At 31.1% G+C, this 23,194-nt stretch overlaps 8 protein-coding genes and 1 non-coding gene across 9 annotated transcripts; 6 read left to right on the top strand and 3 right to left on the bottom strand.

Annotated features, from left to right (window-relative positions):
- Positions 1 to 265: 265 nt before the first annotated feature.
- SCDLUD_004730 (uncharacterized protein) lies at positions 266 to 2,125 on the bottom strand (the record flags this gene model as incomplete). Its single annotated transcript, XM_046076788.1, has 1 exon — positions 266 to 2,125. The coding sequence occupies one exon, from the start codon at positions 2,123 to 2,125 to the stop codon at positions 266 to 268; it is 1,860 nt and encodes a 619-aa protein (XP_045933226.1).
- A 615-nt stretch (positions 2,126 to 2,740) lies between these two features.
- Positions 2,741 to 4,228, top strand: HAS1 (ATP-dependent RNA helicase HAS1; the record flags this gene model as incomplete). Its single annotated transcript, XM_046079602.1, has 1 exon — positions 2,741 to 4,228. One exon carries the CDS (start codon positions 2,741 to 2,743, stop codon positions 4,226 to 4,228), a length of 1,488 nt encoding a protein of 495 aa, XP_045933225.1.
- A 484-nt stretch (positions 4,229 to 4,712) lies between these two features.
- Positions 4,713 to 5,816, top strand: SCDLUD_004728 (uncharacterized protein; the record flags this gene model as incomplete). Its single annotated transcript, XM_046079601.1, has 1 exon — positions 4,713 to 5,816. One exon carries the CDS (start codon positions 4,713 to 4,715, stop codon positions 5,814 to 5,816), a length of 1,104 nt encoding a protein of 367 aa, XP_045933224.1.
- A 494-nt stretch (positions 5,817 to 6,310) lies between these two features.
- On the top strand, positions 6,311 to 6,868 carry SKP1 (SCF ubiquitin ligase subunit SKP1; the record flags this gene model as incomplete). Its single annotated transcript, XM_046076978.1, has 1 exon — positions 6,311 to 6,868. The coding sequence occupies one exon, from the start codon at positions 6,311 to 6,313 to the stop codon at positions 6,866 to 6,868; it is 558 nt and encodes a 185-aa protein (XP_045933223.1).
- A 670-nt stretch (positions 6,869 to 7,538) lies between these two features.
- On the top strand, positions 7,539 to 13,250 carry YSP2 (Ysp2p; the record flags this gene model as incomplete). Its single annotated transcript, XM_046079600.1, has 1 exon — positions 7,539 to 13,250. The coding sequence occupies one exon, from the start codon at positions 7,539 to 7,541 to the stop codon at positions 13,248 to 13,250; it is 5,712 nt and encodes a 1,903-aa protein (XP_045933222.1).
- A 615-nt stretch (positions 13,251 to 13,865) lies between these two features.
- SAE3 (Sae3p) lies at positions 13,866 to 14,273 on the top strand (the record flags this gene model as incomplete). Its single annotated transcript, XM_046077006.1, has 1 exon — positions 13,866 to 14,273. The coding sequence occupies one exon, from the start codon at positions 13,866 to 13,868 to the stop codon at positions 14,271 to 14,273; it is 408 nt and encodes a 135-aa protein (XP_045933221.1).
- An 88-nt stretch (positions 14,274 to 14,361) lies between these two features.
- SCDLUD_004724 lies at positions 14,362 to 14,433 on the bottom strand. The gene has a single exon. It is a non-coding gene; the product is annotated as a tRNA-Arg (tRNA).
- A 656-nt stretch (positions 14,434 to 15,089) lies between these two features.
- Positions 15,090 to 19,079, top strand: IRE1 (bifunctional endoribonuclease/protein kinase IRE1; the record flags this gene model as incomplete). Its single annotated transcript, XM_046079599.1, has 1 exon — positions 15,090 to 19,079. The coding sequence occupies one exon, from the start codon at positions 15,090 to 15,092 to the stop codon at positions 19,077 to 19,079; it is 3,990 nt and encodes a 1,329-aa protein (XP_045933220.1).
- A 250-nt stretch (positions 19,080 to 19,329) lies between these two features.
- On the bottom strand, positions 19,330 to 22,716 carry YCG1 (condensin subunit YCG1; the record flags this gene model as incomplete). The annotated part of the gene is made up of 1 exon (XM_046079598.1): positions 19,330 to 22,716. The coding sequence occupies one exon, from the start codon at positions 22,714 to 22,716 to the stop codon at positions 19,330 to 19,332; it is 3,387 nt and encodes a 1,128-aa protein (XP_045933219.1).
- Positions 22,717 to 23,194: the final 478 nt, after the last annotated feature.

Below are 23,194 nucleotides of genomic sequence, written 5' to 3'. Positions count from 1 at the left end.
CTTCAAAAGAAAATACAAAACTGAAAATGGGATCAAAGTTATTTAAAAATGATTAGCCTTTTAATGCATGGGACGGGGAATAAGAAAAGACAAAGAAAATAAATATAAAAAGAAAAGAAAAGAAAAGAAAAGAAAAATAAAACGGAGATTACCGTAATAATAAACGTAGAATAGAAAATTTATCGGAATTAAATTGAAAGAAAAAAAAAAAATTTTATTTCTTTCATTCTTTTGGGCATTATTATCCAAGATCTTTTTTTTTGTTTTAATTTAAAAATATATATTTTACCAAAAGACTTTCAAACTTGGAAAACGATAAAAACCTAGTCCTTTCTATAGCTAATTCATTGTCATGAATATTGGGGAAAAGTTGCAGTATTCTATCACTGTGTTTACCACCATATTTATGACCCAAATTACCTTTGTTATACTTTTCATCGTAATTTTTAATTATGTATAGTAACTCGCAACATATGTCATCACGACTTAATCCAGTTTCTTCAAAAATTTTTGCTTCTTCCTGGCTAATTGTAATTTCGTTTGTAATTTCAGTAAAATTCTCAAATTTAAAACTTTGACTTTTACAATATTTTCTAAAAGATCTTTCTCTTAACTTTGAACCAGTTGCCATTGAGCTGTCCGTGACATTAATATCTTCAATAAGTTTGAAAAAATTTTTTAAAGTAAAATAATATAATATTTCCCCATTGATTATATATGGAATTAAAACAATTACCGTTAATTTGTAGTCTTGAAATATTTTTTCTTTAACACAGGTGCAAGCATTATAGCCCATCACGTTGTCTTTGTTAGTTTTTTGAGTTAAAATCTCTCTAATGGTACTTTCAGAAAATACCTCTATCACCAAGTTCATTTCTTTTATTGGCTTAATAGCTTCTGTATCAACACTATTTATATTCACAGTCTCCGTTTCCCAGAAATTTATAGTTAAAAATAAAATTTCTGGAATAACATTCTTTTCACTAGTATGACTCCCATGGAATACTGTATCACAACTAATTTTCAAATTGTTAGGTAATAATCCATACCAAAATATATAGTGAAAACTTTTGTACTCGTCCATTGCAGGTATCATTAACAGTGAAAAATTTCTTTCATATATTGTACAATTTTTCTTCAAACTATAATTTTTCACAAAAATTCTATTTTCCTCCTGTTTCAATAATCCTAAATTCTTATTTTCCTCATTTTTACGCCAATATTTTATCCAATTAAGCTCACTGTTCAAAAATAACTGTTGATCCATAATAGGATATTTGTCATAATAATATGTAAAATTATCTGTATATGTTGTTTTATCAATATCACATTCTTTATTTAAATAGTACCAATCATTTTCCAAAGAGCTTATGAGTTCCGCTAAAAAAGAATGATATTGCTGGTGATTATCAAAAAAAAAACTATAGAGGTTATTGTATTCTTTTATGGTTTGCATATAATCATTTTTTATTGAAGCTAATATGGGATTTATCTGGTAACTATTTTGTACAAATGTCATTTTTAAATCATGGAAAAAATTTTCAAACCTGAGTGGATTAGTAACTTGTTTACAAAGTTTTAGAAAGAGTTGAAAATCGTCGTTGTTTCTGGCAGTCTTGTTTTCAGATCGAAGCTGAGTTATATCACTTAAGTCTATTATATTCATAGTTGGGTCTGTTGATGAAAAGCTAAAGAATATATTATTCATATTATTGGTACCACCGTTATCCAAAGTGATTTCATTAAACTCATGCTCTAGAAAAGGTATTGTAGCTAATATATTACTATCATGTGTGAAACGCTTATTTGTATTATTTTTTTTTTTTATCTTTTGTAATTTTTTTTGCTTACTTACCTTCTTGCCTTTCTGACCTATTTGTTGGGCTTTACTGATTTCATAATAATTTTTATATTTACTAGAATTTATCTTTAAAAACTGCGGATCATTTAAAAGGAAATGCAAATTATTTTCTTGCCGTTGAATTTTATCATTTGATCTTAATGCGTTAATTTTCCAGATTCCTTTTTTGGGAGATCTTGTATTTAAAGATAAAATATCTTTTTCATTATTGGGGTTTTTATTATGGGAAAGAGTTTCTTTATGATTATTATTGATGTTTGACATTTTGTTATGTAAATATTAACTTGATCGAGTTCTTAAGTTTATATAATATTAACTTGAAAAGAGTTTTCTTAATAGCATAGGTGTGTTTATATTTGTAGATATGTATTAAAAAAAAAAAATTTATAAAAAAAAAAAAAAAAAAAAAAGTAAAAATGCACAAAAATTAAACCAATTAATATATCTCTATCAAAGGTTTAATTAAATTTTTAAGCAATATATACTAATGTTTTTTGAACATTATAAACCTTAATTAATGATGTTTTTTTTTTATATATTTATTTATTTATTGTGTCACTGACATGTGAACTATTTTTGATCTATGTTCCTTTTATATCCGGTTTCCATTTTGAAGACCGAGAAATTTTAGTTTGCACGTTTCTTTTTCTTTTTTCTTTTTTCTTTTTTTTTTTTTTTTTTTTTATTTTTGTCTTTCTTTTCCTTTTCCTTTTTCTTTTTCTTTTCTTTTTCTTTTTCTTTTTCTTTTTCTCTCTCTTTTTCAACAGCTTATTTATTCCTCTTCCAGCATATTTTACTATTACTTTATGCATACCATTTACAAACAGCAAGCTCATCCTCCTACCAGAATTCGTCATCCATAGAGCTACAAAAAAAAAAATGAGTACTAATACTACTGTAGACAAGGAGAAACAGACAGAGACAACAGCATCTAATAATGAACACCCAGCAGTCACTAATTTTAGTGATTTAGAAAATTTAAGTGAACAAACCTTAAAAGCTATTAAGCAAATGGGGTTCACTAAAATGACAGACGTTCAAGCTAGAACTATTCCACCATTATTAGCAGGCCGTGATGTTTTAGGGGCTGCCAAGACTGGTTCAGGTAAAACATTAGCATTTTTGATTCCAGCCATTGAAATGTTACATTCTTTGAAATTCAAACCGAGAAATGGTACTGGTGTCATTGTTATTACACCAACTAGAGAATTAGCGTTACAGATCTTTGGTGTGGTTCGTGAATTAATGGAATTTCATTCCCAAACATTTGGTATTGTTATTGGTGGTGCTAATAGAAGACAAGAAGCGGACAAACTAGCAAAAGGTGTCAATATACTAATTGCCACGCCAGGAAGATTATTGGATCACTTACAAAACACTAAGGGATTTGTGTTCAGAAATTTGAAGGCTTTAGTCATCGATGAAGCTGATAGAATTCTAGAGATTGGGTTTGAAGATGAAATGAGGCAAATTATTAAGATTTTACCTAATGAAGAGAGACAGAGTATGTTATTTAGTGCTACGCAAACCACCAAAGTTGAGGATTTGGCTCGTATTTCTTTAAGGCCTGGTCCTTTATTCATAAATGTTGAGTCCGGAAAGGAAACGTCGACAGTTGATGGTTTGGAACAAGGCTATGTTGTTTGTGATAGTGATAAGAGATTTTTATTATTATTTTCCTTTCTAAAAAGAAATCAAAAAAAAAAGATCATTGTATTTTTAAGTTCGTGCAATAGTGTAAGGTATTATGCAGAATTGCTAAATTACATTGATTTACCAGTATTGGAGTTGCATGGAAAACAGAAACAACAAAAGAGAACAAACACATTTTTTGAATTTTGTAATGCAGAACGTGGTATTTTAGTGTGCACTGATGTTGCAGCTAGAGGATTGGACATTCCAGCAGTTGATTGGATCATTCAATTTGACCCACCTGACGATCCAAGAGATTATATTCATAGAGTTGGGAGAACTGCGAGAGGCACCAAGGGTAAAGGTAAATCTTTAATGTTCTTAACACCAAACGAATTGGGATTTTTGCGTTATTTAAAAGCAGCTAAAGTGCCATTAAACGAATATGAGTTTCCAGATAATAAAATCGCTAATGTCCAAAGTCAATTGGAAAAATTAATTAAAAGCAATTATTATTTGCATCAAATAGCAAAGGATGGGTATAGGTCCTATTTACAAGCTTATGCGTCCCATTCTTTAAAGACTGTTTATCAAATTGATAAATTGGATTTAACAAAGGTTGCTAAATCATACGGGTTTTCTGTCCCACCAAAGGTTAATATTACAATACAGGCTAGTGGTAAGTCGCCTAATATTAAAAGACATGGTGGCAAAAATCATTATAAAAAAAACTAATAATCTAGTATTTATTAGTTGTTTAGTCCACTGTTTATGTATGTTAATATTTGTAAATTACTATACCTTATATTATTATATTTGGTGTTTTTTTTTCTTTTTTTTTCTTTTCTTTTTTTTTTTTGGCGCTTCTCCTATTTCTCGTTATTACTGTTGCAAAAAAGAGGCCTAGATTGCATTGTTTTGTAAGTTTTTCTTTTTTTTTTTTTTTTTTTTTTTTTTTAAATTCTGTTTAAGAAAAATGACAGTAAAAAAAAAAAAAATTATGAAATCAAAATAAATATAGAAAATCAATACTTAGATTATTATGAAAGTTCGTATTTTTAAAACGAAAAAGGTAAAAAACTATTTTGTTTTAATAGCATGTATAATTACAGTGTCCCTTTTATTCTTGTTTCCCATTTCAAAAAAACAGAGCTATTACCATGACTATAATGACAATGTCAACAGTAACAATAAAAATAACAATGAAATACAAACATCAATGCCGACAGACACTGTAGAAGATAATAATATAACAGAAAACCAGAAATTTGCATGTTTTTTGGTAGTGTGCCCAGAAACATCCATGTGGGAATTAATAGAAACAATTTTTAATTACGAACAGCATTTTAAATATTCAAACAAATACACTTGGGTTATATTGAATGACGAAACTGAATTTTCTCCGAAATTTAAAAAAATTGTATCAAATGTAGCACATTCAAAGATAGAGTTTGGATATATTCCTAAAGAACAATGGTCAGAGTATCCATCCTTTATAGATAGAGAAAGAGCACAGAATAGCAGATTGATTATGTCAAAAAATAAGGAGATTCCATATGGTGGATCTGAATCGTATAGATTTATGTGTAGATATTTTTCTAGTGGAATGTTAACACCGATCCTACAGAAGTATAGGTATTATTGGAGGATAGAACCGGGGACCTCATTGCAATGCGATGTTAACCTAGATGTATTTGAATATATGGAATCAAATAACAAAAAATATGGATTTACCATATCACTAAAAGAGATTCCAGATACTATCCCCACACTCTGGAAACATGTACAAGAGTGGTTATCCGCTGATACCAACAATAGACCTCAGGCTAAAGATACCTTCTACCGATTTATTACAGATGAGCACAACGAATATAATTATTGTCATTTTTGGAATAACTTTGAAATAGCCAGAGTGGATCTTTGGAACTCACAAAGGTACCAAGATTTTTTTAATTACTTGGACAGGACTGGTGGTTTTTATTATGAAAGATGGGGTGATGCGGTGATTCATAGTATATACTTGGCACTTTATTTAAAGATTGATGAAATTATATTTTGGAATCAAATTGGGTATAATCATGAGATGTTGTACAATTGCCCAAGGGATGAGAGTACATGGATGAAAAACAAGTGTTGCTGTGATCCTAGCAATGATTTTACGTATCAACCGAATAGTTGTACCGACCTATTTTTAAATTTGCAAAGTAAGCAGATTGGTGTTACTGATTTGGATGTAGATAATAATAATAATAATAATAATAATAATAATAATAATAATAAAATTCCTAGTTATAGATGGTGGACTGATTTAGAACTGAAGTGAATAAAATATAAAGCTTTATTGTTATCTTTATTTCTATTTTTATTTTTATTATGGGGTTTAGGGACTATTTTAAATATATATATTGAAATAATAGTGGTAGCTTGTAGAAAACAGTTTTTGTTTAATTACCACAGTTGAAATATGTGAAGAAATCATAGTAATTTGATTTGTAAAATGAAGAAATAGTTCAAAAATAAGCACTTAGAAATAAACATTATAAAAAATAATATACTTTTATACGAAACAAATAGCACATAAAGAAAAGAAGCACAAATTCAGAACAGGGGTGAAAAACAAATTGGAAAAAAAGAAAAGAAAAGAAAAGAAAAGAAAAAAGGAAAAAAAAAAAAAAAAATTGAATTCACTTTTAAGCAGTTAGTTATTATTTAGTTTAACAATTACAACAAACCGTCTAGTTTAAACCCATTTAAAAACCAATAACTGTTTTATTTGACAGCTAATAAACAATAAAAATTATACCCGGTAATTTCATCATGTCAAGTCACAATAAAGCAGTACAAAAAGTTACATTGGTCTCTGTGGAGGGAGAAAAGTTTACTATTGATAGAGTAATAGCTGAGCGCTCATTGTTACTAAAGAACTATTTAACTGATATGTACAATACCAAGTTAGATGAAGATGATGAAGACGAAGATGAACATGAAGAAAAAAATGGTGATAATGAGAACATTTTAATACCTGTGCCTAATGTTAGATCATCAGTTTTGGAAAAAGTTATTGAGTGGGCTGAGCATCATAGAGATTCCAAGTTCCCGGATGAAGAAGATGACGATTCGAGAAAAACAGCACCAATCGATGCCTGGGACCGTGAGTTTTTAAAAGTGGATCAAGAAATGATGTATGAGATCATATTAGCTGCTAATTATTTAAATATTAAGCCATTGTTGGATGCTGGCTGTAAAGTTGTTGCAGAAATGATTAGAGGTAGAACACCTGAAGAAATCAGAAGAACTTTTAACATTGTCAATGACTTTACATCGGAAGAAGAAGCTGCTATTAGACGGGAAAACGAATGGGCTGAAGATCGTTAGTTTTTTTTTTATTTTTTTTAATTTTTTTTCCCCCCCTTCAATCGTATTAAGAATAAGAATAGCAACGATATAAATAAATATATATATATATATATATATATGTACATATGATAAATAATAGGGTTTTGTAATTAACTCTAATGACATAAACTACTAGGCATAATTAGTGTGTGCTGGCTATTGAAAATGTAAGTTGATTAAGTTTTAACGTGTTATTTATAATGATCTCTGTGTCCGGTATTTTCTAAACTTTACGACATAAGAAAAGAATGCTAATAATAGTAGTGAATTGTTGTTATTATATTTAATGGGTGTTGTTGTGGTACTCAGTAATAGGCGCAGGAGAAACAGGTGGTTAACTTTCTTAGTGTAATTTTCGTTGCTTTTCTTTTTCCCTAACAAAACCATCCGCGGACGCGATAATAAGTTATTTTTTTTCCATTAAGAACGGATAATTTAACCAATATAATTTATTTAAAAAGACTGAGAAAAAAAGAGAGAGAAAAAAAAATAAAAAAAAATAACATATATAAAAACGCTCCTGTTGGCTTTATCTCTAACTTATATAACCACCAGATCAAAATAAATAAATAAATAAATAAATTCATACAAAATTCAAAAAAAGTAACCACAAGACACAAAGACAATTTGCAATTCTATTTTTTAACCAATGAAACTAAAAAAAATAGGCCATCTACATTTAAAGCATCACAACAATAATGCTGATTCCAAACACGAATTGAACAAAAAGTATAAAGAAGAACATGAAAATCCTCGGATATTAATAAATGATAAAGCAAAAAATAATATAAACAGCTTATCAAATATGCACCCATCTACTGCTAATACCAACAGCAACAAGGATACCAGCCGAATAGATTCAGTCTCCATAGGCAGAAAATCCTCGGATTATAGAGGGAGATTAAGTGTAACCCACAAAAGGAATAGGAAACTTACAACAAATAGTGCGTCAACTACTACAGGTTTAAATAATAGAAGTGTTTCAACTAATAAAGATAGAATTCCTACTCCTGAACTTAAACCTATTTTAAAAAAGAATAAGGTAACCACTAATAACACTTTTAATCATACCCACGATTCTCAATCATCGACAGCTGATACTCCAAACACAAATGCTAGCGGCTTGAAAAGAGTTTCTTCAAAACAAAGTTTGAAAAAAAAATTGAAAAACAAAGCCAAGGAAAAATTGGACAAAATAAATAACAGTAATGGTAATGTCACTAGCAGTAATTTCAGTGATTCAAGAGTTCCTTCATCTGCCAATACTACAAATACTACCAGACAAAATACTAATACAGAGAGATCATCTGCTTCTACCCACCAGCCTAGTACCACTAATACTCCAAAGAATAACGATAACATTTCAAATATTAATACAAATATAGATACTGCTACAAATGACAACAATGATGAAGATGAACATGGGTTTATATCTTCCTTTATTACTGCGGCTCACTCAGCAGCTACTCATTTACTACCTAAATTTCCTAGCGAAGGTGAAGAAGGTGATGGTACTGATTACGATGACGATGACGATTTTAATTATGACGATTATAATTATGCTAACGATGCGGTAGAAGATTATGATTATGTTAATGATGATGACGACTATGAAGATTATGAAGAGGAAAACGAGGGTTATACAAGTAATAGAAACAACAATAAGCTGCATCACTATCGTAAGACTTCTCCAAATTTAAGACATATTTATGGAACCAAGATTAATGGTGGAAATATACCAAGTGCCACTGGATCTGTGAACGCCCTTACCAGTTCTTCTCATAATCGTGTTAATTCTGACCACGCATCTAATACTTTAAACACTACAAACACTAATTCTGCCAATAATAACAACAATAATAATAGTAACAACAATGTACCAACAAGGCATGACTCTTTTTTACAAAATCTGGATTTTTTATTATCATCGCAAACCAATCTGGGAACTTCGCAGAATTCTGCATCTGGTGTCCATACTAATATTTCGAGTACTAATACTTATAGTAGCGACAGTAGCAATTCCAACAGTACTCCAAGAAAGAACACTCTGTCAGATGTTGCGGTCCATGATTTGCATCTTTTGGAAAGATCAATATCCAGGGGTTTACATAGGCATCATAACTCAACAATTAAAAGGAAGAAAAATGCTAATGGAAATCGGAATAGCAAAAGTATGAATGACCTGAGCAAACCATTAAGGCATAGCTGGCATAATGAGAACAATACCACCACTAGTAATAATAATAATAATACTACTACTACTACTAGTAATCAATTAATGGTACCTTGTGTTAATAATAGCAATAACACTGCCAGTAAAAATAACAATAAAATTAATAATAACAACAAGAGCAACACTAATGTGAACGGGTTGATTTTGAACCCTGAAGTTCTAGAAGCACCTAGTTTATTAGTTAAAACAGATGAAGACCATGGCAACATTAATGCCGAAGAAAATTCCTCTGTTTCCACTGGATTTATAGATGATGGTAATGGTGATCATGCGAATAAAAAAACAACTTATGGTTCTATTAACAACAATGATTATATACCTTGTACCACTAGCACTACTCCTGAGGACAGTAGTGATTTTGCAATGAAAAGGGCTGAAACTAATACCAGTTCTATTGATAAAATTCAATTTAAACCAGTCAAACACCAAAACAATATATCCACCATGGGTGACGGGAATTTGACCTTAGATGCCTTGGGCATGCCACCTTCAGCATCTTCCTTAGTTTTAAATACCACTATCACCAATAATAACAACAATAAAAATCATATAAACGCTGCAGCCCTAAAAGAGCAACCAGGGGAACAAGTTAATCAAAGCGATTATATTAACAACCATGTGTATGATGATGACGATCAAGCACTGGAATTTGCCACGGGAAACCACCTTACCAATGATAATACTCATAAACTTGCAAACAAAAATAGTGTACTCAGCAAGAAATCGTCTCATGAAAAATTGAGCAATAGTGAACCTGACGACAAACGCTCATTTCCTACTAACTTTGATCTGGACGGCAAAACTAATAATAAAGTCACTATAGCTCGTTCCCCAAGTTCTTTAAGTGTTGATTCTTTGCATTTCAATAGACATGTTGTTCCTGTTATCAACAAGAGAGCTAATAACACCCCTAGGAAAAGGAACAAAACCATTTCTGTGGCTCCCACTTCAAATGGTGCGAGTGACGAATTTGATTTTGAAAAAAATGATCACCACCAACAGCAACAAAAATTGCGATTCAAAATAATCCCACCCTCTGAAGATGACCTGACAGATGTAACAAAAGTCGCTAACGGTAATCATGACAATGAGCTCTCAGAACAAAAAAGACTCGGTAGAAGTGCCACTATTTCACATAATATTAGAAATTTACCGGCACCATTGTCTCCAATGACAGCTGCTAATGCTACTGCAACTGCCGTTGGTCTACCATTAAAATTAATTCCTAATGCAAAATCAACTATTAGGAACTCCTTTAGCAGGAAAAGAGCGGATACCATTTCTTCAAGATTATCTAATAGCGAACTAGAACATGATAAGGATAATTTGAACACCAACCTTTATTATGGGTATAGTAAAAGTGATGATAATTTGGCTAGCGGCGGCCATTTTAATAATGATAGATACAGTTTTGACGATTATTCTACCAACACCTCACAGTACCCAACATTTGAGGCGCCAGTTGCACCTGAAAAAAAGAATAGAGATTTCCACAATTTATTTTTATCTATACCTCGTGATGAAAAGTTACTAGCCGACTATAGTTGTGCTGTTTCGAAGGATATTTTGATACAGGGGAAGATGTATGTTGGAGAAAATCACATTTGTTTTAAAGCTAACATTCTAGGTTGGGTTACTTCTATTATTATTCCGTTTAAAGAAATTGTTCAGTTGGAGAAAAAAATGACAGCTGGTGTTTTCCCCAATGGTATTGTTATTCAAACGTTACATGCTAAATACGTGTTTGCTTCTTTTATTAATAGGGATGCTGCTTTTGAATTCATAACCAATGTTTGGAATACAATTATTTTGAAAGGTGTTTTTAAGGGCAAGCTTTCTAAAGGTGATGGAAGTGGGGTTATTGCTTCCAATGCCGAGTTACACATTCCTAATGGCCATAGAGATTCTGTGAATTTAAGTGATGATATCGCTGAGAATGATTCTATTATCAACGCTGACCGTTATGAAAGTGATGATGATGATGATGATGATGATGATGATGATGATGACGAGGATATTGATGATTCTGAAATGACTAGCAGCGATGAATACGAACAAGAAGAGCAGGGTGATGCTGATGATAATAAAGCCAAAACGAGTAGTATATCAATATTAGGACCTTCTAAACACGAACCTACGAAGCCCGGATATGTTAAAGAACCTAATGATCATTTAATTAGTGAGGCTGTAATTAAGGCTCCGTTAGGACAAGTTTATAATATTTTATTTGGTGATAATATAGTTTATGTTAAAAGAATTCTTCAAGCTCAGCACAACTATAATATCTCGAAAATTCCAAAATATGAAAGTAATGTCAACACAAGAGAATTTTCGTATACAAAACCAATTACTGGTTCTATTGGCCCCCATAAGACAAGTTGCTTAATAAAAGAGGTTGTTTGCCACAAGGATTTTGAAACTTATTGTCAAATTGATCAAATATCTAAGACACCCGATATTCCCTCTGGCAATTCGTTTTCTGTCAAGACCAAGTTTTTTCTATCCTGGGCTGCAAACAATCAAACACAGCTTTTAGTTGTTTGTTCCGTGGATTGGACTAAGAAAAGTTGGATTAAAAGTGCAGTTGAAAAGGGTTCTTACGATGGTGTTGGTGCCAGTACTAAAATATTGATTGCTGAAGTCAATAAGATTTTAAAGGTGTCAAAGACTTCAGCAGGGAACAACAAAGCGGATGATATGGATGAGGTTGTTGAAGATTCTGCTTCTTCAAGTAGCGGATACAGTGACGATGATGAGGAAGAAGAGGATGAGGAAGAGGAGGAAGTTGTTCTGGATTTACCTACTGATGGCCCACTAGTTCATGAGCCCACCACTTTTAAATATACTGGGGATAGTAGTTTTACTGTTGTTTGTAAAGACGCTATAATTAATGCTCCATTAGGTACCGTTTTACAATTAATGTATGGTAACGATACTTCTTATATTCATGGAATTATTGCAAAGCAGAAAAATTTTGCTATCTCTGTCATTCCTAAATTTGAAAATGGTACAAGAACCTATGACTATATTAAACCATTGGGTGGCCCTGTAGGTCCAAAACAAACACAATGTATTGTTACTGAAACATTTGCCCATAAGGATTTAGATGATTATGTTATAGTGAATGAAGTGACTAAAACACCAGGTATCCCAAGTGGGGGTTCATTTTACATTGATTCAAAGTTTTTTTATTGTTGGGCACCACATAATAGAACCAAACTTTTCAGTGTCACCAGAGTTGTCTGGACGGGTAAAAGTTGGATTAAAGGCTTAGTAGAGAGGGGGTGTGTTGATGGCCAGAAGGAATCTTTGGAATTTTTAGTTAACGAGCTAAATAGTATTATTAGAAAGCATACGACCGTTAAGATAAGAAAATCTAAAAGTATTACTAGACACAAGAACCGTAACAACAAAAAAGGTAGCAAGAAAGGTGGTAAAAATAGTAAAAATAAAACATCTAAGAAATCTAGTAATTCCAAAGGAAAGGGAAAAATGTCTAGATCCAATAACAATGACAAAAGGAGTAAGAATGGTAGTAACCCTTCTTCATCTAACTTCGACTCAAATGACAAAAACTTGGCTTCGGATGATTTTGATGATTCCGCTGTTTTTGTCAATCCCACCATTACAACCTCTTCTGCTGGTGATTTTTTTACTGATATAATTGATTTTTTCAATGATATGACTTCTTCGATTCCAAAATTGATTTTCACCTGTGTTTCCATGATTCTACTTATCTCATTTATGTTTCGTTTAGTGAGGGGAACTATATTTGGGTTTTCATCTTCCTCTTCGTCTTCTGGTAATGTGAAGGTATTGGGTGGAAATACTATGCTAATTAATGGCATGGAATATAGTTACATCCCAACATTAAACACGTTATACAAAGAGATTGGTAGTAAAAATAACGATATGTTTGATGAACAAGAAGCTAATGTATGGAGCTGGATTAATGAGTATACCAATGATAACGAAGATGCCCATATGGATGATGATTCAAAAGGGAAATCTTTTAACAAATACAAATTATCACATCGGGAACAAGATTTAGAGGAATATATCAAGGCTACCGAGAAAGAGTTAAATAAATTGAAATCGGACTTAGAAATTAAAAAAGGAGAGAATTGAATACATATATATATATATATATATGTTTATTTTTATTACAATATCGAAGCCTAGCCCATTCAGTACTAAACAAGCCATCATTATCATCACCTCTACCCGTGGTCACTTACGAAGCCTAACTCACCTACTATTAAGCAAGTTTTTATCACCGTCATTATTACCATCTGAGGTTATTTGCGAAGCCTAGCCTGTTCATTATTAAGTATCTTATCATCATTATCACCGAAGATTATGTACGAAGCCCATAAAAGCTTAACCGAACTCCATTTTATTTTATTTATCTCCCCGCCCCTACACAATCACTTATATATGTATCAATTTATGTGTACTTAAAAATAGAACATAATTTGTATTATTATTATTATTATGTGTCATAGTTATTGTATATGTAAAATAAAATAGAAATAAAAAATTAGCCGCCAAGGTAAAAAAAAAAAAAGTAACATTTATAAACTATAAATACGTAAACTTTATCTTTCTTGTTTTACTTTTTAATATGAAATAGTCGCACGGATGCAATTAAAGTTATTTTATAAAAAAAAAACTATGAGTATATATATATATATATATATAAACAAACAAAACCAGCAATTGTGCATTGAAACAAGAAACATCATGATACTCAAAAAAAAAGATTCAAGTATTACTAAGACTAACAGTAAGGCTGACTTAAAGCACAGCATCTGCAGTAATAATACAAATGTGTTAAAAACACAACTTGTAGAGCTGCAAAAAAAAAAAGATCTGATAGCAAGTAACATTAAACAACTAAAAATACAACTTTTAGAGGATCATAAGAAATTTGTACCAACAGAGGACGCTAACAGAATTTGTGTTTCAAAAAGTACAGATACCGATACAGACACACTTTGTTCTACAATCATTAAGTCACACATTGAGAATTTAAAAACTTTGAATGAATTTAAAGACTTAGCTTTAAGATTAGTTATTATCATAGCAGCTGAAAAGAACTGTACTACAAAGGAGGTTTTCCAAGAAATGGGATTCTCTGATTTGTTTTAGATAGGTTATTGTAATTGAAATAAGTTATATAAATAGTATTAAAAAATAAATAAAAAAAAAAAATTAAATGTCAATTAGATATAATCAGCACTCACACTGGGGGTCGAACCCAGAATCTTCTGATTAGAAGTCAGACGCGTTGCCATTACGCCATGCGAGCTTGTTATGTTGATTTTCATATTAAGTTTTTGGTACTGCGAATGGTCTTTAATGGCTTATAATCTCTAATTTTTTTTTTTTTTTTTTTTTTTTTTTAATGAAAATCTCGTGTATAAAATATTTCTAGCTGGATGAGTCGGATGAGGGATGAATTTTTTTCTTTTCTTTTCTTCTTTTAACCTTCGCCTTCATTTCCTTTTCCTTATTCCATCCTTTATTGATAATTACCATTTTTTTTTTTATGATCCACATTGCTATGTGATTAACCATTATTAAATACATTTGATTAAAAGATCACAAATATCAACAAATAATTCAATCTGTGCATGTGTATAAGAATTTAAAAAAGAAAAAAATAAAAAAAGAAAAGGAGATCTTCGTTTTTCACATTTTTATTTTAAAAAACCCTTTCAATATAAATATATTGAGAATAAAAATCACCACGTTGGAAAAGCCATATTTTATTACTATCGCAACTGTACACAATATTAACTGCCTACGATAAAAATTACAATCTCTGATTTTATTTTCTCCTTTTTTTTTTTCCTCTCTCTTTTTCTTTTTTCTCTTTTTTTTTTCTTTTTTTTTTTTTTTTTTTTTTTTTTTTGACTTTCTATTTCCCAATACTAAACGAAAGAAAAAGGAATAAAAGACATTATGAAATTATTATCGTTGAACCAGAATCTAATCTCGGTACTCTGTTTCATTTTAACTTTTTTATCCATTGTTCAAGCACAGAATAAGTTTAATTATAATAAAAAAGATAAGATTATATATCAGAATTATTCCAAAAATAATAACAATATCAAATCTAATAGCAATTCATCTCAACGTTCGACAGATATATTCCCGCAAAACACAAATACAAACTACAGTAATAATACTATCAAAAATCATGGAGTAAAATCATTCACAACTTTTTCATCAATGAAAAATCCAAATGTACCAACTGATGGTCTAGCGGTAGCAGCTGCAGCTGCGGGTTCCTTGAATTCTTTCAACAACAAGCTTACTAAAACGAAAAAATTGATGAACAATAACAATACAAGTGATCTATTATTAAGTACTTTTGACCTTTCTCAAATTCTTTTGGTTTCAGATATTGAGGGTCAATTACATGCTTTGGAAAGAAACACTGGAAAAGTTCTTTGGTCTATCGAGGACGGAATAAATTTTCATCCTTTATTAGAAATAAATATTTTTGACCCTGATGATACCAACTTTAAAGATTTATTGATCGTAGAACCGTACGGTGACGGCAATTTGTTTTTTTTCAATTCATATCGTGGGTTACAAAAAATTCCTGCAACAATTAAACAATTGATCGATTTATCTCCTATAGATTTGAAAACCAATATTATAATCGATGAATCAAATACCGTTGTAGAAGATGAAAAGATTTACACTGGTTTTAAGAAAACCGCAATGTATTCTATAGATTTGAAAACTGGCCAGATTATAGCTGCATATGGACCAGGTACTGAAAATAAAGTCTATAATAGAGATAAGAGTAAAAGGTGTTCTTTAAGTTCCACCATGGCTTCATTCTCTTCTTCCTCTTCCTTTTCTTCCTCTTCTTTTCATAATTCCTCAAACTTTGGTTATAACGAAAGAAAAGTTCCTACAGATTGCCAGAGCGTTATAGTGATTGGAAAAACAATATATGAATTGGGGATACACTCACCAAATGGTACATATTACAATTTAACTTATTCGGCGTGGCAGCATAATAATGTCAACTCGCAATTGGTTTCTAAAAACAATTTCCCTCAAGACGGTGTATTTATATCTCCATTTAAAGACCATTCTCTATTAGCTATAGATGCTGATTTACACACAGCCAAGTGGATCTCTCCTAAATTTAAAGGTATCATTAATAACGTTTTTGATATATTTATGGATTCTGCTGGACATAAATTTTTATTACCGCATCCCTTAAAAGCTGGTTCTAGGATTTTAGATGATTATAATTCCAACATGTTTAAACCATATCTCTACGACACCAACGGCAAGGATAAAAATATTAACAAACAAGGGGAGAATAACGATAATATGTGCGTCTATTTGGACAAAACAGAGCGTAATTCATGGTTCGCCATGTCAAGCGAAAACTATCCATCCTTAGTGGATTCTGCACCAGTATCCAATTATGAGCTGGATTCTAAATGGAGAAATCCTGGATTGTTGAAAGATGATGGGTTGTTTGATATTGCAGTAATGGGTGTTCATACTTTAAAGTCAAATTTTTATGAAAGCCAGTCTTCAAATGATAGAACAAACAATTACAATTATGATATCACAACAATTAAAAAATCAGATACAAATAGTAACAATATTAAGAATAATAATGAGAATGATGTACCAAATTATAACAGTTTGTCTGGATATAATTCCATTCCAGCAACTTATGACGATTATGCTGACACTTCCAACGGGGGAGATTATTATGACGACGCTTATGGGTATAATTCAGGTAGTCATAATGCAGTTGAGAACAACAATGTTAATTCCAAAGCAGTTAGAAAATATATCTCAGAACAAGAATTATTGGAATATAAATTAAAAGTACAAGAGGAATTGGCTCGTGAATTTTTATTAACATCCCAAAATAAAAGGTCTATTTCCTATTGGATTGCTTATTTCATATATAAATGTGTTGAAAGTGGTATCATTTTATCCATATCTGTATTTACTTTTGCTATGTTGAGTAAATTTAAAATTATACCGCCTTTTCCTGTAATTTTTGAAAAAATTGGTCTTTTACCCAGAAGCAAGTTGAATACCCCTACTCACGTTGAAATTACTGAACCGAACACTTCTAACACCACCACCGACAATAATACGGAGCTAGACAATGCTAGTCAAGATAGTATCAAACCTGCTGCTGCTGCTGATGCTACTACTACTACTGCTACTACTACTGCTGCTAATATACCAAAAAGGAAACGCAAGAGGGGAAAACGTGGTGGTAAAAGGAACAATAAAAATAAAGTAAATGTTGATGAGGATGAAAATGAAGAACAAGAACAAGTAAGCATGACGATGAAGAGGGCCGAACAAGAGAGAGGGGAGGAGGAGGAGGAGGAAAAAAAAACAACCACAAGAAATAAAAATAAAAATATCAATACTTTTCCGACGGCTGTTGATACCACAACTAATAATAGTGACCATAATTCAAAAGCTTTAGCAGAATCTGGTGATAACATCAACAATTTGAAAAATTTACAAATATCGGATAAGATCTTAGGATACGGTTCTTCAGGTACTGTTGTTTATAAAGGTACTTTTCAAAATAGACCGGTTGCTGTAAAAAGGATGTTGTTAGATTTTTACGATATTGCGTCACAAGAAATTCAATTATTAAGTATGAGCGATGACCATCCTAATGTTGTTAGGTATTATTGTTCCGAAATGACTGATAAATTTTTGTACATTGCTTTAGAGTTATGTACAACCTCCTTGGATGCTGTAGTTGAAGAAAAGGGATATCATCTCACATCTTTTAAATTCGAGCATCTAATTTCCAGCATAGATTATTTAGATATTCTGTATCAACTATGTTTGGGATTGCAATACTTGCACAGTTTAAAAATTGTGCACAGAGACATAAAACCTCAAAATATTTTATTATCCTTATCCAAAAATATTTTATATCCTTCTACCAAACAATCAATTGTTGATGATACTTGGAAGTCCACTTCGGCTGACAGTCATTCAAACACTTTGAAAAAGATAAGAGTGTTAATATCTGATTTTGGTTTATGTAAAAAGTTGGAAGCTGAGGAATCCTCTTTTAAAACTAACCATGCCACTGCTGCTGGAACTACTGGCTGGAGAGCGCCTGAGCTTTTGAAACCTAAACAATATACATCACTCACCAAATCCACAGCATTATTGGATGCAATTACCAGTGAAGACGAAAATTCGCAGTATAGTGTGAGTAGCGGCAAATCTATTGAACCTTTGGTTTACGATCCAATTTCTAGGCGAAGACTGACCCGAGCTGTCGATATTTTTTCAATGGGATGTGTTTTCTACTACGTTTTGTCCAAGGGTTCTCATCCGTTTGGCGACAAATTCATCAGAGAAAGCAACATTATTAAAGGTGCTTATGATATAAAATATATCAAGGTTTTGCCAGAGAAATGTCAGAGTTTAGAAGCTATGGACTTAATAGAGAAAATGATTTCCAATAACCCATGTAATAGACCAAGTGCCTCTATGATTTTGAGGCATCCTTTATTTTGGAGTGTTTCTCGTAAATTAGAGTTTTTATTAAAGGTCAGTGACCGATTTGAAGTCGAAAGAAGAGATCCACCCAGCGAATTACTTTTAAAATTTGAAAAAATAGCGAATAAAATCATACCTAATCACGATTGGACCAAGAAATTTGACCAAGTCTTTTTAGATAATCTAGGAAAGTATAGAAAATATAGTGGAGCAAGAATTATGGATTTATTGAGAGCATTTAGAAATAAATATCATCATTTCATGGATTTACCAGAGGATTTGGCATCAATCATGGGGCCTATTCCAGAGGGTTATTATTATTATTATGCTAGAAGATTCCCCAATCTTTTGTTAGAAATTTATTATTTTGTTGGAGAAAACTTGAAAGATGATCAAATATTGAAAGAATTTTTTTAGGTATTATTGTTATTATTTATCGTCTGAGGTTTTATTTTTATTTTTATTTTTCTTTTTATTTTTATTTTTATTTCATTATCGTTTTATATTTCATTTCACTCCATACATAACATCATTTCTCCCCTTTTTGTTTGTAACTAATTTTTATGAGGTTTACACATCTTTTATAACTTATTTCTTTCCTTCCTTTTAATAAATTTTCTTTATAAATAACTATTATAATATAGCTAAAAAAAAACAACAAAAAACTCTAATTTTCGTCATTGTTATCTACGTAGCTAACGGAAGATAACTCATCTGAGCTCACATCTGGAAAAGCAAAACTGACATTTTTTTTTTGATGGTTCAAGTTTGAACCAGAAGGAGTTGTAGCATTATAATCAGTTGTGGATAATGCACTATCATTAATTCGGAAATCAACACTATCAGAAACTTCCAATTTTTGGTTAACTAGTCCCTTATTTTCAGAGTTATCCTCCTTCTTATCAATAGCATCATCAAAATGTTCTTCCCCCTCACTATCAGAATTACTTTCCCTTCTTCTTTTAATACCTTTTGTGCTGATCAAATCATCATCAAATTTGCCTTTTTCTTTTTCTTTTTCTTTTTCTTTTTCTTTTTCTTTTTCTTTTTCTTTTTCTTTTTCTTTTTCTTCTCCAACTCCCCCAAGGTCGGAAATTTTTGAGTTCATAATAAAAGATATATTAGCATTGTCTTTAATGTTGTTATTAAACTCCTTATTAGTCGCCGTAGTTTGTTCCTCTTGCAAATTACTATATTCTTCTTTCTTCTCCTGCTCATGCTCCTCCTCGTCCTCCTCCTCCTCCTCATTAGTATGGGACGAGTTCTCTACTGATTGATCGTTTTCTTCAATACATTTAGATAAATCAGTCAAAAATTTATTCATGGAATTAATACAAACTTTATCTATGGGATCGTTTTCCAAAATATCTTCTAAAGATTCTCGTATATTCATCATTAACTTTAAGTCTTTTTCTTTACAAACCTTAAATCTATTCAAACTAGTTAAAATCATTTTTTTTACGTTTTTGTTTTCAAACCTTTCAAATATTTGCAATAACACATGTAAAAATTCCAATTGAGTATTTGATCTCAAAGCATCCTCTTCAGATAACTTTACAACACGAAATGGGTCTACCCAATCAACCAACTGCTGTAAAATTTTACTTGGTTTCAACATCGAATCGTTGCTATAAGAACTATCTTCTCCAGACTGTATATCTGACCATAACATGGACAATCTAAACAACACGTCAGCCGCAATCTTAGCCATTTTCTCTTGATGCTGAATATGGGAATAACAATATACTGGTAAACAAAATGCAAAGGCTTGAATCAAAAGCTCGTTGTCCTGGTTTGCTGGAGAAAAATAAGATAAAATTAATGTTTCAAATAGATCGTCATCAACAAAGGTATCACACAAAAATAACTTGCATAATCCTTCTGCCGCTACTGATTGACATTCAGGGTGATCAGCATTTTTTAACACTCGATAAAATATTTTATGAATAGATAAAGAATCAACTTTTCCCTCACCATCGACTATCTTTGTACCATACAAGGAAAAGATATCCACAATGACCTCCAGTGCTATTTTCTTTAGAGTAGGATTACCCTTAGAAACACACATACCTAGAATATACATATTCTCTGTAGCCAATTCAATATCCAATAAACAGCATAAACCTAAGTTCCTTATTCCCAAGTTTCTAATATCTGGATCAGTATTGCGAACCGCAGGTGTAATCAAAGTATCAATCAATGAGGACATTGTAATACTATCAGCTGGTTCTTCGACAATTTCTAACATATACCTTGACATATTCAAACATCTTACTAATGTAGTTTCGTCTAAATCATCAACAATTAAAGATTGGGAAACATTACTTTCAGAAATACGACTAGAATTAGCCAAAGATTGATTTACGTATCCATCAACAGCCGAAGCAAAAGATTCAATGGCAACAGAGTCATCTTCAGTTTCTTTAACGTCATCACCAATTATGCCGTTTTTATTCAAACTATTTTTAATGTTGGTATCCGTTTTATTATCTTTTCCATTTTCTTCCAGCTCTTCTACTTCGCTTAAGTTATCAGTATTAGAAATCTCCCCGTTTTCAATCTGTTCATCTCGAATATCCTGGATGATATCAATGGTGATAGCTATAAAATCTTTTTCATTAATAGCTAACTTCTTTAAAGTATTTATAGATAATTTTGTCGTTTGTTGATCTAATATCTGTGTAAACAAAATATTTCGAACTAAATTTAGCATATCTCTTCTACCTATTTCATCGCTATAGTCATATTTTGAGGCTACATCCAATAACTGTTGGAAGATAAAGAGGTCTTCCTCATTCTTTTCTTCAAAAGCGCCATTTGCATATAGTTTTATAATGGTGGCCAATTCAGCAGACTCAAAAAAATTATCTTCAATAACGCTTTGTAAATCATTTTCTAAGCAATACTGATAAAATACCTTTAATAAAAATGAGACTTCGGGCGTTAAATTTTGCCATACCTCTTTAGGAAATGTTATCTTTTCAATAATATCGTGTCTATTCCTAAATAAAGTCATCAAAACTTTATTAGCGATAGACGATTTTGTCACATTCAATTTTTTCAAAAGTTTCATAATATCGCCATTCACTTTATTTAACCAATGATGTGAAATCAAATTAGAACAGGCTCTACGAACACTTTCTTCTCTATCCTCCATCCCCCAAGTAATCAATTTTTCTAAAATGTTTCTATTTATCATGGTGAAATCGTCAAAATTTTTCAAAACTCTAGAAAAGATTAATCTTCTGTTAATAACATTTACATCTCTTATCCTTTCTAATATAAATGGAACTGTATCATTATTTTGTATCAAATTTAGCATAGAAGCTCTACGTACTTCAGGTGCTGGGTCATTTCTTAGGATCTTTATTAAAGTTTTAATGGCGTTAATATCACTGTCATTGTCACTGTTATCAACCTCTTCATCGTTTTGAAACTTGGTCATGCAAAAAATAGCTTGGATTCTAACGCTGGGCTCTTTATCGGTAACCCTTTTCGAAATGGACCAAGATAAAATATCAAATAATTCTTCATCTATTTCAGTTATATTATCCATAATGATGGCAATGAATTGTGTAACCCTATAACGAATAATTTTATTCTTGCATTCTATGGCTCTTAGAATATATCGCATAAATGTGTTTAAAAACTTACTAAAGCCCAGTGCTTCATCATTTGTATCGTTGCCCAGTTCTTCATTTACTTTTATAACATGCTTTTCCCAGCTAGCTATAAATCCCGCCACTAATCTAACGATTCTGTCACCCAAAGGATCCGTCTTTTTTATAAGTAAAACCTTTGAGATCATTTTACAAAACCACAGATTAAAAATCTCATCATAATTTTGTTGGTAAGCTTTCATCTGTATTTTTCTTAAAATGGCAACATGTTTTCTATGCCCAGCATAAGTTAATTGTGCCTTTTGGAAAACATCTGCAATAGACCTGAAAATTTGTTGATCTATCGTGTTTTCTGTAAGATAACCCTCTTGAGAACTGCTTGGAATGTCTTGATTAATTACGGAAGAAGACGAATTATCATTACTAGACATCATATTTCCCTTTTTTCTGTTTTTTTAATACTAGTTACTTTGAAATAATAGAGAAAGAAGTGATTTTGAGTTGGATTGTTTATTAGGACCATCGACATTTGTCATTTAAAATTGAAATAATGAAATGATGGAAAATATGTTGTCTGTTTTAATACGACTCTACGTAAACTTTTTGCTAAAAGAATCGAGACCATTTATAAACGGACAAAATAGATATTCGGGTTTACTTTTTTTTTTTTTTTTTTTTTTTTCTTTTTTTCTTTTTTTCTTTTTTCTTTTTTTCTTTTTTTCTTTTCTTTTTTTTTTTTTTTGAAAAAAAAAATTATTTCACGAAACAAAAATGAGTAAAAAAAGAAAAGAAAAGAAAAGAAAAGAAAATATTTTTTATTTTTTCCATTACAACATTTGTCAATTGGTTCAAACAAGTCATCAACTACAATTCCCCTCTTATAGATACTTTAAAATTCCCCAAATAGAAAAC

Source organism: Saccharomycodes ludwigii, chromosome VI (assembly GCF_020623625.1).
Source record: "Saccharomycodes ludwigii strain NBRC 1722 chromosome VI, whole genome shotgun sequence".
Taxonomy (NCBI): domain Eukaryota; kingdom Fungi; phylum Ascomycota; class Saccharomycetes; order Saccharomycodales; family Saccharomycodaceae; genus Saccharomycodes; species Saccharomycodes ludwigii.
The sequence above is the reverse complement of the archived record's forward strand: the minus strand, read 5'-3'. Positions and strand labels throughout refer to the sequence as shown.